At 45.5% G+C, this 16,352-nt stretch overlaps 1 protein-coding gene across 4 annotated transcripts in view; it reads left to right on the top strand.

Annotated features, from left to right (window-relative positions):
* Positions 1–15,425, top strand: part of GUK1 (guanylate kinase 1) — a 34,602-nt gene extending 19,177 nt beyond the window's left edge. For all 4 annotated transcript variants that reach the window (XM_001376737.4, XM_007499762.3, XM_007499758.2 and 1 more), the window contains 4 exons: positions 5,702–5,840; positions 9,537–9,621; positions 13,823–13,908; positions 14,288–15,425. In XM_001376737.4, the coding sequence (XP_001376774.2) occupies positions 5,702–5,840; positions 9,537–9,621; positions 13,823–13,908; positions 14,288–14,323 (346 nt within the window). In that variant the 3' untranslated portion in view covers positions 14,324–15,425. The remainder of the gene's footprint in view (positions 1–5,701; positions 5,841–9,536; positions 9,622–13,822; positions 13,909–14,287) is intronic.
* Positions 15,426–16,352: the final 927 nt, after the last annotated feature.

Below are 16,352 nucleotides of genomic sequence, written 5' to 3'. Positions count from 1 at the left end.
TAATCCAGGTAGGGAGGGAGGAAAATGCAGGATGTAGTCCAGGAGACAAAGCTGGTCAGTCTAAGAGAAGCCTGAGAAAGAAGGGTGGTGCTGGGGTATGGCTCACAAGTTGGCATTTGGGAGACTGAGAGCCACTGAAGATGTGGGTGCAGACAAATGACATGATTGGGGCTCTGCTTGAAAAGAGGAGCCTGTTAGTAGCTCAAAGATGATTGGAGGGAGGAGAGAGGAGAGGCAAAAAGACCTGAGTACTTGGAGAACATTTTAATGGAAGACATAAGCATTCAGGTGTACTTCCAGTAGCAGCTAGAGAGCTCCGAGGATAGAGAGCCAGGTCTGGAGTTGGGAGAACTTAGATTCAAATCTCTTCGCAGACACTTCCTAGTGGTGTGACTCTGGGCAAGTCACTCACAATTGCCTGGCCTTTGCCCCTCTTCCTTCTTAGAACAGATACTAAGAGAGAAGGAAAGGATGTTGTTTTTTTCTCTTTTTAAAACCCTCATACCATCTGTTAAGGCAAAAGAGCAGTAAGGGCTAGGCATTTGGGGTTAAGTGGCTTGCCCAGGGTCACACAGCGAGGGAGTGTTCAAAGCCAGATGTGAACCCTGAACCTCCCATCTCCAGGCCTGACTATCCACTGAGCTGCCCCAGTAATAGGTTCTTACCAGAAATTCTCCCAAGGAAGTTGGAAGAAGGCGGACAGATGCTGGTCTTGGGAGTCAAGAGGTCTGTCTGGGTTCTAGTTCCAGTTCTGCTTCTTCTGAAATGAAGGTGTTACACTAGATGACCTCTTCAGTTCTTTTCTAGTCATGACATTCTAAATAACTTGAGCAAATCACAGGAGATGGGCTGACTTAGTGGACTTTTTTTTGTGCCTTGTTCCTTGACTATGTGAGGAAGATAGTACAAGTTGTATATTCCCATTATACAGATGGGAAAACAGGCTTAGAAGCAGGAAGTGACTTGCCTATGGTCATATTAAATTGAATCAAATTCTTCTTTGATATTAGCCCTAGAAATAAAATCAGAAATTATTCCCTGGACTTTAACACTTCCATGTGGGTGCTGAGTTGAAAGTGCTGGCAGGAAGGTTAATGAGCAGCTACTGTCATCCCCCAGCTTTGAGATAATTGTCACAACTGGTATATATCAGGCAGGTCTTGACCTGCTTAAGTGGCTGCTATCATCCTGGAGCTGTTCCTAAATCTTGTCCTAGGAGAATATACAGGAAAATTTTTCTGTCCTCTGGGGAATGACTCTTGGGAGCTCCTACGAGTCCCTCCCACTCCCCCCCCCCCACTCCATTGTCAGCTTTACTTAAAATAATGAATCAGCAGGGTGATGATGAGCAGCCCCTGGGGAATGCCATCCAACAGACAGCCAAGAGGGAGCTGAGAGAAAGCTGATGTTGGGATAGATGCCTACCTCTTAGGGCTGGAAGCAATTTGGAGGAAAGCCAAAGCACAACCTGAAAAGAGAGGAACAAGCCTGAGATTTTAGGATTTCAATCTGGAAAGAACCAGGAGCCTCCTTAGTCCAACTGTATCATTTTGTAAAGGAAGAAATGGAGTCGCACAGAGGTGGTGACTTTCCCAAAACAATGCAGGGAGTGAGTGGCCCAAACAGGGCTTTGAATCCAGATCTTCACACACTCAGCATCCTAGGGGTGGTTAAAGGGCCCTAGTACTTATACAACTTGTACCTGAGGGGAACATCTCCCACACCACCTCCAACTCGTGCCTTTACATGAAGACCGTACAATGGGGGATTCATCTCTTCCTGAAGCCTTTCTTACAGATATTATGAAGTTTTCCCCTTGTGCCAGCTTTTTTTTTAACCCTTCTTAGAATCAGTACTATGTATTGGTTCCAAAGCAGAAGAGAGTTAAGGGCTCAGCAGTGGGGATAAGTGACTTGTTCAGGGTCTCATAGCTAGTACCTGTCTAAGGTCAGATTTGAACTCAAGACCTCCCATCTCCAGGCTGGGCTCTCAATCACTAAGCCACCCTACTGCTCCCTCCATTTATTAGCTTTAAATATTCCTTTCTGCAGCTTCCTGATCTCTAGGATGATAGTCTTATGACCCCTGGAGAATGACCTGAGTACCACCATTTTGCTTCTAAAGTAAGATGGCCCTTACTCCTAAACTTGATGTTCATGTTCTCTTGTAATTCTCTCTAATTACAGTGATTGGTGGGAGGGATCAATGATGGGTGGCTCCCCAGAGCCAGAAGATATCCACAGAATCACAGGGTGAGGAGACAGGTCAAAATCCAAGAGGGAAAGGCAGCTAGATGGCACAGTGGATAAAGAGTACCAGGCCTAGAGTTAGGAGAACCTTGGTTCAAATCTAGCCACAGACTCTTCCTAGCTGTGTGACCCTGGGCAAGTCATTTAACCCCAGTTGCCTAGCCCTTGCCTTTTTGTCTTAGAGTCATTACTAAGACAGAAAGTAGGGATTTAAAAAAAGAAAAGAAAAGAAAAAGGAAGAAAACCCAGGAGAGAAAAGGCTGTGTGAGGGGCCACTGTATGTGGTAGTGGCCAAAGAACACTGATCTCAGGATCCAAAGATCTGGGCACAAATCCCAGCATTCACAGCAGTGTGAATCTCTTTGATCTTCAACTTTCTTATCTGTAAAGTGGGGAACCAGTTTCCTGATAGTGCCACTTTCTAAAGAAAATACCTGGTAGACTACAGATTAACGGTTCCTGTGAGAGGTATAGTCAGAGTGTTCTGAAAATTCTCAGGAAGGAGAGAGTCAGGCTGGCCAGGCAGAGCATGGAAGACTTTGTAGAGGAGAAACGGGTGGCAGCAGTGGCTGCATTTAAGCTTGGAAGATGGATAAGATTTCTATAGGCCTATATATGTATGTATAGGGAGTGGAGGGACTGTTGTGCTCCTAGGAGAGTTAAAGCATAAACAAAATCCCACTTCAGGCTCCTTCCAAGAACACGTTGCCCAGTTGTTTTAAGCAGTCGGGAGATTCAGGGAAGGAAGGAGAAGATGGAGCTCTCCAGGTGCTGTAGGCCCAGCTACTGAAAGTCCCTGAATGTCAGGCTGTGAAGTTTGGGATTTGTTCAGTGGACTGTGGGGAGCCTCTTTAGGTTTTTGAGGAGGGGTACAATACAGTCAGAGCTATGTTTTAGGAAGATTTACGTGGCAGAAGTTGTAGGATGAATCTGAGTGGGGCTAGAGACGGGAGGCAGGAGGCTTTTGGTGGTAGTCACAGAGTCTGAGAATTAGACCTCAATAATCACCTTCGTCTAATCCATACCTTCAAGGAATCCTCACTATAAGATACACATCCAACACATTGTCTCCAAAGGGGAGGGCTCCACCTCCCAAGATAGCCCAGACTTTAGCTAGTGGGAGCAGTGAAAATGGGAAGGGAAGGAACAGTTGAGAGGGATTGAGAAGAACAAATAGACTGTTGAGAGGATATAGGGAAATGAGAGAGAAAAAGAGGGATCATCATTCTGAACTTTGAAGTCTGACTAATTGAGCAAATGGAGGCACCAAGGTGGCCCAGTGGATAGAACAGGAGGGTTCAAGTCTGGCCTCAGACATTTACTAGCCATGTGACTTAGGTAAGTCACTTAACTCCAGGATACTTTGAATAATTGATTTGCTCCGGGAGAAGTACAAAAGAGCAAGGAACAAAACATGACCAGAGATGACCTTGTATCGGAATAATAATAATAGTAGTAACAATCCTGTGTGTTTTCCCATCCACTAACTCATCTCATCCTCATAACAAGAGGCAATGAACTTGTTCTTTAGGGCTCAATGTGTGTGTATGTCTGTCTCTGTCTGTCCTAGGCAACTTCAAGCCCAAGCAGCACACAGCCAGCTACTCAGATAATTACAAACCCAATTGCCTCAGCACTTCAGCAACTGCAAGAACCTAAAGCAGAATGTAGTGGCCACAATGTTTGCTTTCCAGGAGATGGCCCTGTTGATTAGGGAGAACATAGACTGTAGAAAAGAGGAGCAATAAACAAGTGTTGACTGGGAATGGGCATCTCAGATGCAGGGGCTGGGGAATATGCCCCAGAAAAGAGAAATTCTGCTTGACAAGCACCAACTGCTAAGGCTTCAGAAAAAGGTTTCACTCTATAGGAGAGAAGTTTAGGCTTGCACTCTGCCCATAAGCCCCTCTGGGCAGAGAGGTTCCCTTTGCCTTCTGGCATCAGATCACAGCTATGCCCTCCTGGACTTAGATCCTTTAAAAACAAAACAAAACTTGTGCTTACACTGAAGGAAAATGAAATGTTCCACAAGAGGCCAGAGATGCAGAGGGTGGCTGTGAGAAGGCTATCCAGCTGCCTTCAAGCTCTCCAGAAGGAAAAGAGGTGACAGGGGCCCTATGGAGGAGAGAGGAGCTGCCTATAGCCTGAGCCAACTCAGTAAAGGAAAGATGGATGGCAACCCTCACCTCATTCTGTCAGGGCTCTGCACTTCTTCAGGTCCCATTGCTAGCACATTGCTTTCAGCACTTTGAAAAGACTAGCACTGAGGATATGGCAGAGAAGGCAGCATTGAGGCAATCATGTAGGAGGGAAAAACTCATTCAATTCCACTTTAGGTCAGAAAGGGACAGGAGGAGCCTCAGACAGAGATCAAGCATCATTCTATTCAAATGTTTGCTTCTTGCATTTCCAGCCCAACTGGACAGACATTCCCTTAGGACTGAGAAGTGTATAAGAGCTAATGGTGATTTAGCTAGGCAGGATGGGAAAAGAGAAAAGCATGGAAGGATCCTGAGAAGAGCATTTTCTCATGCCATGTCTGCAGGTCCCAAACCTCTGTGGAGTCACTCCAGGCCCAGCAAAGGTCTGTCCAAGTTGGGGTTTACCAGTGCCCTACCGTCAAGTGTTGTTGATTGGGCTCAGATTCAGAGGGCAGGCTTCCCAAATGTCCCTATGCCAGGCTTGGAAGGTATCCATCCTTTGCTTAATAGGAACCACTAGTTTTCAGTTTCCCTCCTTGCTCAAGTCTAGCTATTGTGGTCAAAGAAAGCGCCTCAGAGAAATGTTCATTTTATGCCTTGAAAGGCACAGTACAAAGCAGATAACTTTGACAAAAATATTTATACATGTGATTCATGTTTGGGAAGGGGAGAAGCAGTTGGACACCCACCTAGAATTAATTGTGACGTGAAAACAAAAGGCATCTATAGAGCATGTTGTTTAAAAAAAGAGACAGACAGATCTGGGTTTTCATCCAATTTCTGTAGTCCCCCTAGCCGTGTGATCTTGGACAAGACACTTTACTCTTCGGTTTCCTCATCCTTAAAATAGGGATAGTCCTCTATGTCATCACTTCCTTTACAAGGTTACTGTGAAAAAAGCATTTTATGAACTTTAGAACTATAGTTCTAGGAATGTAATTTAATAATAATGTTGTTGTTTAGAAGTCTTTGATGTTAGTCAGTATGCTGGATAGTAGTGTCCCCATTTTACAGATGAAGGAACTGAGGCCCAGAAAGACTATAACTGATCAAAGGAAAAGCAGAACTGAGGCTAGAATGTGGGTTCCCAGTAACACCTAGCCAAATGTCTTCTCCATCACACCCCTGGAGGTTTGGAGGATCCCATATGGGGAATGGTATCTGGGCAGCCACTGTGCTTGCCTGGAGATGTTGACCAGAGCAGAGTTGGTTCCTACTTTTGCCTGAATGGCCACTCTGCCCTCTTTCCAGCAAAGCCGCTGTGCAGGCTGTGCAGGCGATGAACCGGATCTGTGTGTTGGACATAGACCTGCAAGGAGTGAGAAACATCAAGAAGACGGAGCTACAGCCCATCTATATCTCCATCCAGGCGCCATCCCTGGACATTTTGGTATGTTTCACACTTGATCTTTGGGGGACTGAGCAGGGAGTCGCTGCCCATAACTCTAGCTATGGCAGCCCTTGGGGAGCTTTTTAGACAAGGGCCCCAAAGGCTCGCCCAATGGGACATCATAGCCACGAGCCCTCTTTAGAGAGTGAGAGAGGTCAGCATCTGCTCCCTTGTGGTAAACCCCCAGGTGAGCCTGGCCTGGGGCTGCCCTGGAAGTCACTCATCAAGTGGATTTCTGGCACAGCTTCCTGTCTGAGGTAGAACTTGCCTCATTTTCTGGGTCTTTGAATCCCCAGGATGCTTCTCTCCATTTTCCATGTTCCTTGGGAAAGGTTTTCACCTTTGACTTTGGCTTTTTCTGTTTCACTTACATTCCCAGTTATATTCACTGAGCTCTTTCTTCTTGGTCAGAATTAGGTCCCACAGGGCAGCCAGCCCATGAAATCCTCTAGTCTAGCATGACAGAGCTGAATAGGGGGTGGGGAAACCTGTCAGGAAACCAGCCCCTCTGCCTCCCTGCCACCCCCCTCTCTCGACCCCCCCCTTGCTGATGAATGAAAGGGTCCTTGTCCCATTCACATGAAGAGGACACCACAGAGAGGCTGTCATCTCCCCTTTTCTGAGGGAACAACTTGAACTGGTTCCACAGAAAAGAACAATCCCTTCTTTCCTGACCTGAAAAACTTGTATCGTCTCTATATGTGGTCCCAGCTCAGATCAGAGCAGGAAGAATGATCCTGGGCATGGTTCCTTCTGTGAGGGATGATCATAACAAAGAATTTAGAGCCAAGAGGAACCTTTTAGGTAATCAAGGCCACTTCCTCATTTTATAGAATAGAAAACTTGGCCACAGAGAGGAGGAGTGATTGCAGTAAAGTTTGTCACACAGCTAGGAAGCTCCTATAGCTAGATTTGAACCCAGATCTTTTTTACTTTCAGTCTAGTATCTGCTGTAGTTATACCTCCCAATTTTTTGTCCTCTGCTCATTTATAAACATACCATATATGCTTTTGTTGAAGTCATCAATAGGAATGTTAAATAGACAAAACCTCCACAGGGGCTGGGGGCTTGCCACCAGAGACCTTCCTGCAAATCAGTATCCATCATCATTACTCCCCTTTGGGTCTAATAAAAATCCATCTGCCTTTACTCTTCCCCTGCCTTTATCTCAGGTTCCTTCCCTTCCTCCGGACTCAGGTCAAGTATCACCTCCTCCCAGAAGCCTTCCCAACTGATAACGTTCTCTCTCCTCAGTGGCTCCACTGTGAGATCTCTCTCTCACCCCCTTATTTCCCTGCCTTGTTTTATACTTGATCTGCCTGTGGTGGTTTCCCCTGAGAGCATGTAAAGTCCTTCATTTGGTCACTGTCTCCCTAGTGCCTTGTATAGGATGGGCACTGAATTGAAGATGTCATGAGAAGCTGAGGTAGCTGACTGAAATCTAGATGCCTAGGTCTGTAGCATGGCTCCAATTGGATGTTTTAGTCATTCTATCTTTCAAGAAAGTGACATTAGGGGGAAGCTAGGTGGCTCAGTGGATTGAGAACCAGGCCCAGAGATGGGAGGTCCTGGGTTCAAATCTGGCCTCTGACACTTCCCAGCTGTGTGACCCTGGGCAAGTCACTTGACCCCCATTGCCTAGCCCTTACCACTCAATACCCAATATTGATTCTAAGACAGAAGGTAAGGGTTTTAAAAAAAAAAACAAAACAAAAGAAAGTGGGGTTAATTTTCTATCAGTCAGTGCACATCTGTGGTATTTGCCCTGACATTTTTAGGGAACAAGGATGGTTCCTAGTGATCACTCCTTCTGAGTGTTCCCAAGCCATCTACCTGTTCAGTGAACCCTGAAGGTTTGCGACTCTCATATTCATTTTTAATTATCAGCCCTGCTTCCATCTTTTTTCTCTTAAACTCTTATCTTATGTCTGAGAATCAATACTAAGTATCAGTTACAAGGCAGAAGAGTGGTAAGGGCTAGGCAATGAGGGTGAAGTGGCTTGCCCAGGGTCACACAGCTGGGAAGTATCTGGGGTCAGATTTGAACCCAAGACCTCCCGTGTTTAGGTCTGGACCTCCATCTGCTGAGCACTTAACTGCCCCTACGACTTCCATCTTTAATTTATAGATATCATTTTAGAATAAGGTCATTTGGGAGCTCCCAGAAAAGCCCCATTGATCGAAGATGGAAGCAGGGATGATCTCTTTAAAGACTTTCCTCTTCATCTTCAAGTTAACTTTTTATAATATCATCAACATTTTATTCTTAAGAGCCCTTCTGTGGTCTTTGATCCATCTTCCATTTTAGAATTTTAGATTTGGAGGTGGGGGACCAGAGTGTGAATGTCAGCTCTGCTGCTCACTCCCTTTGTCATTTGACCAGGATGCTCTTCTGGGCCTGCGTTTGAGGACAAGGATTAACCTAAGCATCACGGGAATGAGCTCTTGGTGCAGATTATACCTGGTCCAGCCACAAAATGCAAGAAGTCTCACTCTTCCACAAAGGCTCATATCTAATAAAATCTCATTATGTTTTGCTGATTGATGAGAAGTTGGGCCATCTCTGTCTTCCTCCCAGGATGTGGAGGGAGTGACCTAGAGGGCCAATCGCCAGGGATGATTCCCACCATCCAGGAGGGCCCAGCTTCTAGAATGGAAACAAGAATCCTCAGAAAATGTGACCTGTTCTTAGCCAAAAGTGTGGTCATAGGAGTATGCTGGGCTGGAGGGGGGCTAATTCCTGAAAAACCAGCCACAGAAGAGAGGGGTAACAATGGCCAGGGCCACACAAAACTTGGATTTTAGAATTGTCCTAATCATCCTGGGAAGAACCTCCTGCCCATCTAGGCTCTAGTGAGGCAAGGCTTCTTTCTTTTTTCCTTGTGTCATCGTCTTCTCTCAGAAACCCATCCATCCTCATCCTCATTCTCCTCAACTTTCATCTTAGATCACGTATTCCATCGGGTCAAAGTACTCTTCATTCTCCTGGGCCAGGATTCCTTACTTCTTTTCCTACAGTGACAAGTGTAGCACTCCCTGGATATGGGGAGGTGTTGTGTACAGCCCAAGGGCCACCTCAGCCCCCAGAGCCCTGAGGCTGGTTACCATAGCTGCTTCCCTCCTTGGGCTCCAAGAAAGTCACTTACTGATCTTGGAATCTTAAATCTAGAGTTAGATGGGGCCTTTGAGACCTTCTGGTCTCACCTCCTCATTAGCCTCCTTTAGAAAGCTTGTCTATTGATTCCCTTTTCACAGCGCTTTTGCTCAGCATAAGAACAGCTTTCTAGTAGTTGGAGAAAGGGAATCATTTGATTTGTCTCTATTATGTCTGAGGAGAATCTGGGTGGCTCTGTGTTAGGGGTGCTTTAGAGGACATCCCTAACAGGAGAGAGGGAAAAGTATCTCTCCACTTCTATTACATTTAGTTCTGAATCACCATAAGTTGTTAAGAATCTACCCCACCCCACCCAAGAAATGGCATTAAAGAGCAAGGGCCTGGGCTTTTGTTTGGCAAGCAGAGTTCCCATCGGTCAGGCCTCTCTTAGCAGAGACTTCCTGCAAATGAATGGACCCTGTGGGTAAGACACTTCAGACCTAGTTTGAGAGAGCTTCGATGAGGGACCTTACTTAGCTCCTCTGGTGCTTAATGAGGGCTGAGGTGGCGTCTCAGTCACAAGGCCTCCGTTGTGTTTCAGGAAAAGCGACTGAGAGACAGGAAGACCGAAACAGAGGAGAGCCTGCAGAAGAGGCTGACTGCAGCCGCCGCTGACATGGAGAGCAGTGAGTAGTGTGGGCGCAGAGAAGCTGCCCAGGTTCCCTGCTCTGTATCAGGGATCATTCTTGTGCCCCCCTCCAACACACCTCCCATACATTCAGGGCCCGCTATGTTCTGGCTGGCTCTGGCTATAATCATCCATTTGCTTAGCTGATCAATTGGAAACCCTTCCTAGGCTTGGCTATCCAGGGAGAGAAAGAATAGGACGTTCTCTGGCTCTTGCTACCTGTGTGAACTTAGGCACATTACTTTTTCCCTCTGAGCTACAGGTTCCTTTGCTATAAAATGAAGGGATTAAACCACATATCCTTATGGTGTCCTGGGTTCTAGGATCCAGGGGATTGTAAGGATATGGAGAATTGGGACCCAAAGCAGGGAAGCATCTTAGTTTGGGGAATCAGAAGACCCAGATTAGAGTTCTTGATCAGCTGCTTACTTTTTGTGTGACCTTGTACAAGTCACTAACATTCTCTGAGCCTTAGTTTCCTTAGCAGTAAAAAGAGCTGTTGAAGGATGAGAGCATGTTGAATTCCTTAATGTTTCCAGAAATATCCGCTAATGTTGTCCTAAAATAGAACCCACCCTCATGGCACTTAATTCTAGTTAGATGGTGACTCATGCACCCAAAACTCTAGGATATTAGTGTGCAAGGGGAACATAGTGTCCCATTGGAGCCTCAAGAAAGTAAAGGTGTTCAGGGAAGGCTTTCTGAAGGGGGTGGAAGTTGAGCCACATCTGGAAGGATGAATGGGATATTGATGGCTGAGAATGTAAGGGAGGTTCCAGGCAGTAAAAATGATGTGAGATGAGTGCAAGTGAGGGTAAGTCACTTTTTAGCTGTAGCATAGAATGTCATGAAGGAGAAGATGAGGAAAAGCCAGAGTGAGGAGAGTTCCTGGCCTGAGCGTGGTGGCCTTAAATGCATGGGAAGTGTGCTAGAGGTGACTGGAAAAGTGCAGCCATGTGGTGTAGGGAAAGAATGAGGGAGTCCAGGGACCAGATTCTGAATTCGTGTTTGGCCACCTCACACTCGGGTGACCCTGAAGAACTCCTGTCCCCTTCACCTTATCGTCCTCATTTATAAGGGTCTAATTTCCCTTCTAGCTCTGGATCCCGTGACCCTAAGCCCAGGTCCTAAAACAGCTCATGCTTCTGTAGCCCTCACAATCATTTATAGATGTGGAGATCTGCCTCAGTGAAGAGCAGGCGTGCAAAGAAACCCTGTATCTTTGGAGTATTGGAGGATTTTCACTTTACAAAAAGCCTTCCTCCCCAGCCCTGGGAGGTAGGTGTAGTCATTTAATTCAGCAAGCATCTGCTACATGCTGGGCCCCAAAGATACAAAGACCAAAATGAAACCACCCCTGCCCTGAAGGAGAGAAACTATATACATGGAAAGTTAAATAGGGAAGAAGTACAGAGCAATATCATGAGAGAGGTCACAAGTCCAATGTGGAGGATAGTGTGCTAACAAGAGAGGGCCTAGGGGAAGAGTACAGTGAAATGAGATAGAGACCCACGAGGGATGGAGCTGACATGAATGGGAGAGGAAAGCCAGAAAAGAGAGCTTCTTCCTAGGCTGAGAAGGTGTAGGGTGTCAGTTATAGCAAATCATGAAGGTATTAGAGATGTATTAAAAAACTGAGCAAAGTGCTCATGGACCAGACTTAGGGATATATTTCTAATATTTCACATGATTGACTTTTGAATCCTTAAATTGGTTGGATCTTAAATTTTGTGGAACTTAAAAATCAAGCCTCCACAATTCTCTGCAGTCTGCAAGCTAGCAGACAAGTTCTGTAGGTCCTTTGTAATATCAAAGACTTGCACTTGCATAAGCTGGGGCCAATGTGTCAGAAAGGAGAGGATTTCAGGTGTGCTTCTTACCTGAGTACCTGGCTATACTATTGGGGCCATCTGTTCCTTTTGCTTGTCATGACTATGTTAAAACTTCTGATGTACCGACTGTTTGATTGACATCCTGCAACCCCCATTCCTGAAAGCCTCAATAAAATCAGTTCCATTCAGTCACTCTCTCTCTGACCATTTGAGATGGAGCTGACCTGCTGACATGCTGAGACCATGCTAAAGTGTTGTCCCTGTGTTCCTTCTCTTTCTCTCTGCTCCTTCTATGGCTCACTCTTTCTAGCCTATAAACTTAACCCATTACTTTCCAGCCTTCAGCTTCCCTCCGTAGGTGATTCAAACCCACACAAGAAAATAGATATAGAGCAAGTCTCTACAGAAGGGAGCCTTAGAGCATTAGAAGATTAGCTCCCTCTTATTTTTTTTTAAGTTTTATCTTCATTTTATTTTAATAGCAAATTTACATATAAGTTTTCCAAAGTTATAGGATTCATGTTGTCTCCCTCCCCTTTCCCAGAGTTGACAAGCTGACAATCTGGGTTATACGTGTATTGTCATGCAAAACATTTCCATATTATTCATTTTTCTAAGTGAATAATCTTTTAAAACCCAAACCCCAAATCATTTACACAAGTAAACAAGTGATAAATCATATTTTCATCTGCATTTCTACCCCAACAGTTCTTTCTCTGGATGTGGATGGTGTTCTTTCTCATAAGTCCTTCAGAATTGTCCTGGATCACTGCATTGCTGCTAGTAGAGAAGTCCATTACGTTCAATTGTACCACAGTGTATCAGTCTCTGTGTATAAGGTTCTCCTGGTTCTGCTCCTCTCGCTCTGCATCACTTCCTGGAGGTCGTTCCAGTCCCCATGGAATTCCTCCAGTTCATTGTTCCTTTTAGCACAATAGTATTCCATCATCAATGTATACCACAATTTGTTCAGCCATTCCCCAATTGATGGGCATCCCCTCATTTTCCAATTTTTGGCCACCACAAAGAGTGCAGCTATGAATATTCTTGTACAAGTCTTTTTCCTTATTATCTCTTTGGGATACAAACTCAGCAGTGCTATAGCTGGATCAAAGGGCAGACAGTCTTTTAGCGCCCTTTGTGCATAGTTCCAAATTGCCCTCCAGAATGGTTGGATCAATTCACAACTCCACCAGAAGTGTATTAGTATCCCAATTTTGCCACATTCCCTCTAATATTTATTATTTTCCTTTACTGTCATATTGGCCAATCTGATAGGTGTGAGGTTGGATTAACTCTTTCATTGGAGTAATGGTCATGTTAACTGATTGTCAATCCCAGAACCAGGGGGTGGAAAGTTGAGGTGGAGAGTGCACATGGTGAGGTAGGTGATTCATCCAGCTTTTATTAAACACCTACTTTGTGCAAAGCATTCTGTTTATCTCTGGGGATGCAAAGCAAAGCCATTCTGGGGCAATGCAGCATGCATACAAAAAACTAAAAATGCAGAGTTCTACAGAGTAATTCATTCCAGGAGGGAGAGAAGAGAATGCTTAACTGTCAGGATTGTCTAAGGCCTGGTGTTGCAGGTAGCACCTAAGCTGGCTTTGAAGGAAGCTAGAGGTTCTAAGATGTGCAAGTGAGATGAGCTGGTGTCTAGGCATGGGCACCACTCATATGCCCGCGAGAAAATAGGAGCTAGAGAATCCTGTATAGAGAATGGCTGGCAAGCCAGAAGCACCAAAATGGAGACATTAGATTGCAAAGGTGGGCGGCAGTCCCATGTGTAGAGTGCTTTACAGGGTGAAGAGTTACTGCTAGTTTATCCTGGAGGCAATAGGAAGCCACTGAAGATTTTTTGAGTAGAAGAGAGATGTTGTCTATGTTTTAGGAAAATTATTTTGGCAGATGCATAGAAGAGGAACCAAAGAGGGAGAAATTGGAAGCAAGGAGGTGAATTGGAAGACTTTTGGAATGGCCCATAGGAGTGGTAATGATGATATAACTATAGCAACACCAATTTTATGTGAGTAGTATCCTCATTTTCCAGGTGAGGAAATTGGGACAGAGCACAGGTGTCTTGTTTAGAGCCACACAGCTACTGCGTCTCAGAGGAGAGTTGCACCTAGTTCTTTGAATGTTACCTCATTTTGGCACACACTGTACATCATCCCGTTGGCCTCTTAGAAATCCTGACCTACTCCCTTCACATCTTCTCCCATCATCAAGACCCCAGGGACATCCTCAGTACATCCCTAAGCTTATTTGTGGTGACACTAGGATAAGGTGGCGGTGTTCCTTGAAAAGGGAGGCGAGGGAACCTCAGGCCGCAGACCCAACTTCCCTGGCCTCCTCTTCTATTTCCAGGCAAGGAGCCTAACCTGTTTGATTTGATCATCATCAATGACGACTTGGATGAGGCTTATCTGATGCTGAGGAAGGTCCTAGCCGAGGTGAGGCACCGGGCTCCTTGTCTTCCCCTTCCCTTGCCAGAGGCCCTTAGGGCTGGAGTGGGCCAGGCACTGGCAGGACAGACAGGTTCTGACAGAGGCAGGCAGCATGTGGTACAGGAAAGAAACCCCTGCTTGCTGACTAGGGCCACCTGGCCACTCGCTACCTTTCTCTCAGTCTCAGGTGTCTGCTGCCAATGAGGGACATGGTCTAGGTGATCTTGTCTCTGCAGTCCAAGAAAGGAGCAGCCGCAGGGCCCCCTTAGGCTCATGGGCAGAGGTGGGCGGCAGCTCTGGCCCTGCCATTAGTTCTAGCAGTCATTCCCCAGCTGCCTGCAGCACTTAATAGCCCCAAACTGAACCTTCTTCTCTTTCTCTGTAGGAAATCAAGAAGGCCCAGCAGCCCAATGATTTATGAATGGAAACCTGAGGCCATCCCACTGCCCTTCCCTCTCACCCCCTTTTCATTCCAAGAAACATTCCTTTTCATCTCATTCTTCCCTGCTCCAAACCACAGAGGAGCCTGGGTGTGCATCTGCCAGAACCTTGGGCATCTTGGGCTAGAGTGGGGGAGGGGGTGGCCTGGGCCTTTTGGACCCCTCCCAACTTCTCCCACCATCAAGACCCCAGAGATGTCCTCAGTGCACCCTCCAAAGACCCATTCTGGGAGAGAGACTCCCCAGTGCTACACTGCCCCCACTGGCTCAGGCTCGGAGCCACGCGGCAAGGTTGGTGATGGAAATGTAGCCCTGCAGTGGCCTCTGGACCAGGGAGGGGACATATAGACCCAATAGAGACTTCCAAGAGGCCTGCAACCATTTAAACCCTGGATCTTCAGGTTCTTGTATGCCCTGCCATCAGCTTGGCCACGTCTGGATAGCAGATTAGATGCGAGTCAATACCACAAGGCTCTCTGGAGAAGAGAAAAGAAATCCTGCTGCTTTCAATCTGCACGGTGGGTTCTCTGAGGAGCCTGACCGTCAGGCTCCCCCGGGGAGGGGAGGGCCTGCCTTGTATTTGGCAGCAAAAGCAGCAACTGGGCAGCAACCAGCTCACAGGACCATATTGCCAAGCTCTGGAAAACATCCCTTGAGTCATGAATCTCCCTGACAGTGAGTTAGCTCTAAACTGCCATCCCGACCCTCTGACTTGGAGGGTACAGTGGATTTGTGAACAATTTGGAGTTTGGGAAACATTCTGGGGACCATTGGGATAACTCCCCCCAACACACACACACACACACATTCATATACCCCCATAGTTCAGACACCAGGACTCATCTCCTGACCCCGTTACCCCGTCTGGAGAATCCAATTCGTGCCCCATCCTTCCTCATCATCCTTCCTCTTGCCTCCCTGTTCCCAAGCTAGACTAGATCTGTGTTGAACGGCTTAGTCAGGCATTGACCATATGTCCAGGAGTGGCCCTGGTTCCATTTCACCCTGGTCTCTGTAATCTCCTGACGGTCCTTCTCTGAGCCCAGAACCCAGCTTAAAATAAAATACCTTTTATTTTAGAAAGGTCTCCTGTCTTCCTGGAAAGGGAATGTGGGTAATCTTTTTTTTTTTTAATGAAAATAAAAGATGTTTTATTGATGAGATGAGAATGATAGATGTATAGGCTATTTCATCCAAGCCTTTCTTTTTTTTAATTATTTAATTAGTCATTTGTTTATTTAATTAGTCAATTTAGAATATTTTCCCCTGGTTACAAGAATCATGTTCTTTTCGCTCCCTCCCTCCACCCCTCCTGTAGCTGACACAATTCCACTGGGTTTTACATGTGTCCTTGATCAAAACTTATTTCCATATTATTGATGTTTGCACTAGGGTGATCATTTTAGAGTCTACATCCCCAATCATATTGTGAGTTTTAAAATTAATATTCAATAACTAAGTATCATATTTTTAAAGTTTTATTAATAATAACTAGGGCAAAAGAACTGCCTGAATTCAGCCGGGTTGCAGGTCCAAAAAGAGAAAGAGGAAGGATCTACAGCCACTTAAATACAATCATGCAAAATGCAGGGACACAGGAAAAGGGAATTTTGGGAAATACTAAGGGACTTCTGGGGGTTGAAGTCCAAAGGCTAAAAATCTCCATTTATACATGCCCCCCCCATCCTATTGGGAAACCAGTTTCCCCAAAAGAATCATGGAAACATAATCAACTTAAAGATTGCAATAATTTGTGGATAAAAGGAAGAGAACAAAACCAATGATTACTAAGTTGACAAAAAGCCAATTTGGGGGCAGTCCCCTTTGGCATAAGAATACATTCAAAACAAAGTCATTTTTGGCTTCCTGATTCATAGAAACACCTTGGTAGGAACATTTCTTTATTTCTCTTTGTTTAATACAACATTCTTTATAATATATATGTATATTTATAAAATATATTTTTAAATAATCCATTCAGAAACTACTAATTATTAAAATTATTTCTGA

Source organism: Monodelphis domestica, chromosome 7 (genome assembly GCF_027887165.1).
Source record: "Monodelphis domestica isolate mMonDom1 chromosome 7, mMonDom1.pri, whole genome shotgun sequence".
Taxonomy (NCBI): domain Eukaryota; kingdom Metazoa; phylum Chordata; class Mammalia; order Didelphimorphia; family Didelphidae; genus Monodelphis; species Monodelphis domestica.
Note: the sequence above shows the minus strand (reverse complement) of the source record. Positions and strands in the feature narration are given on the sequence as shown.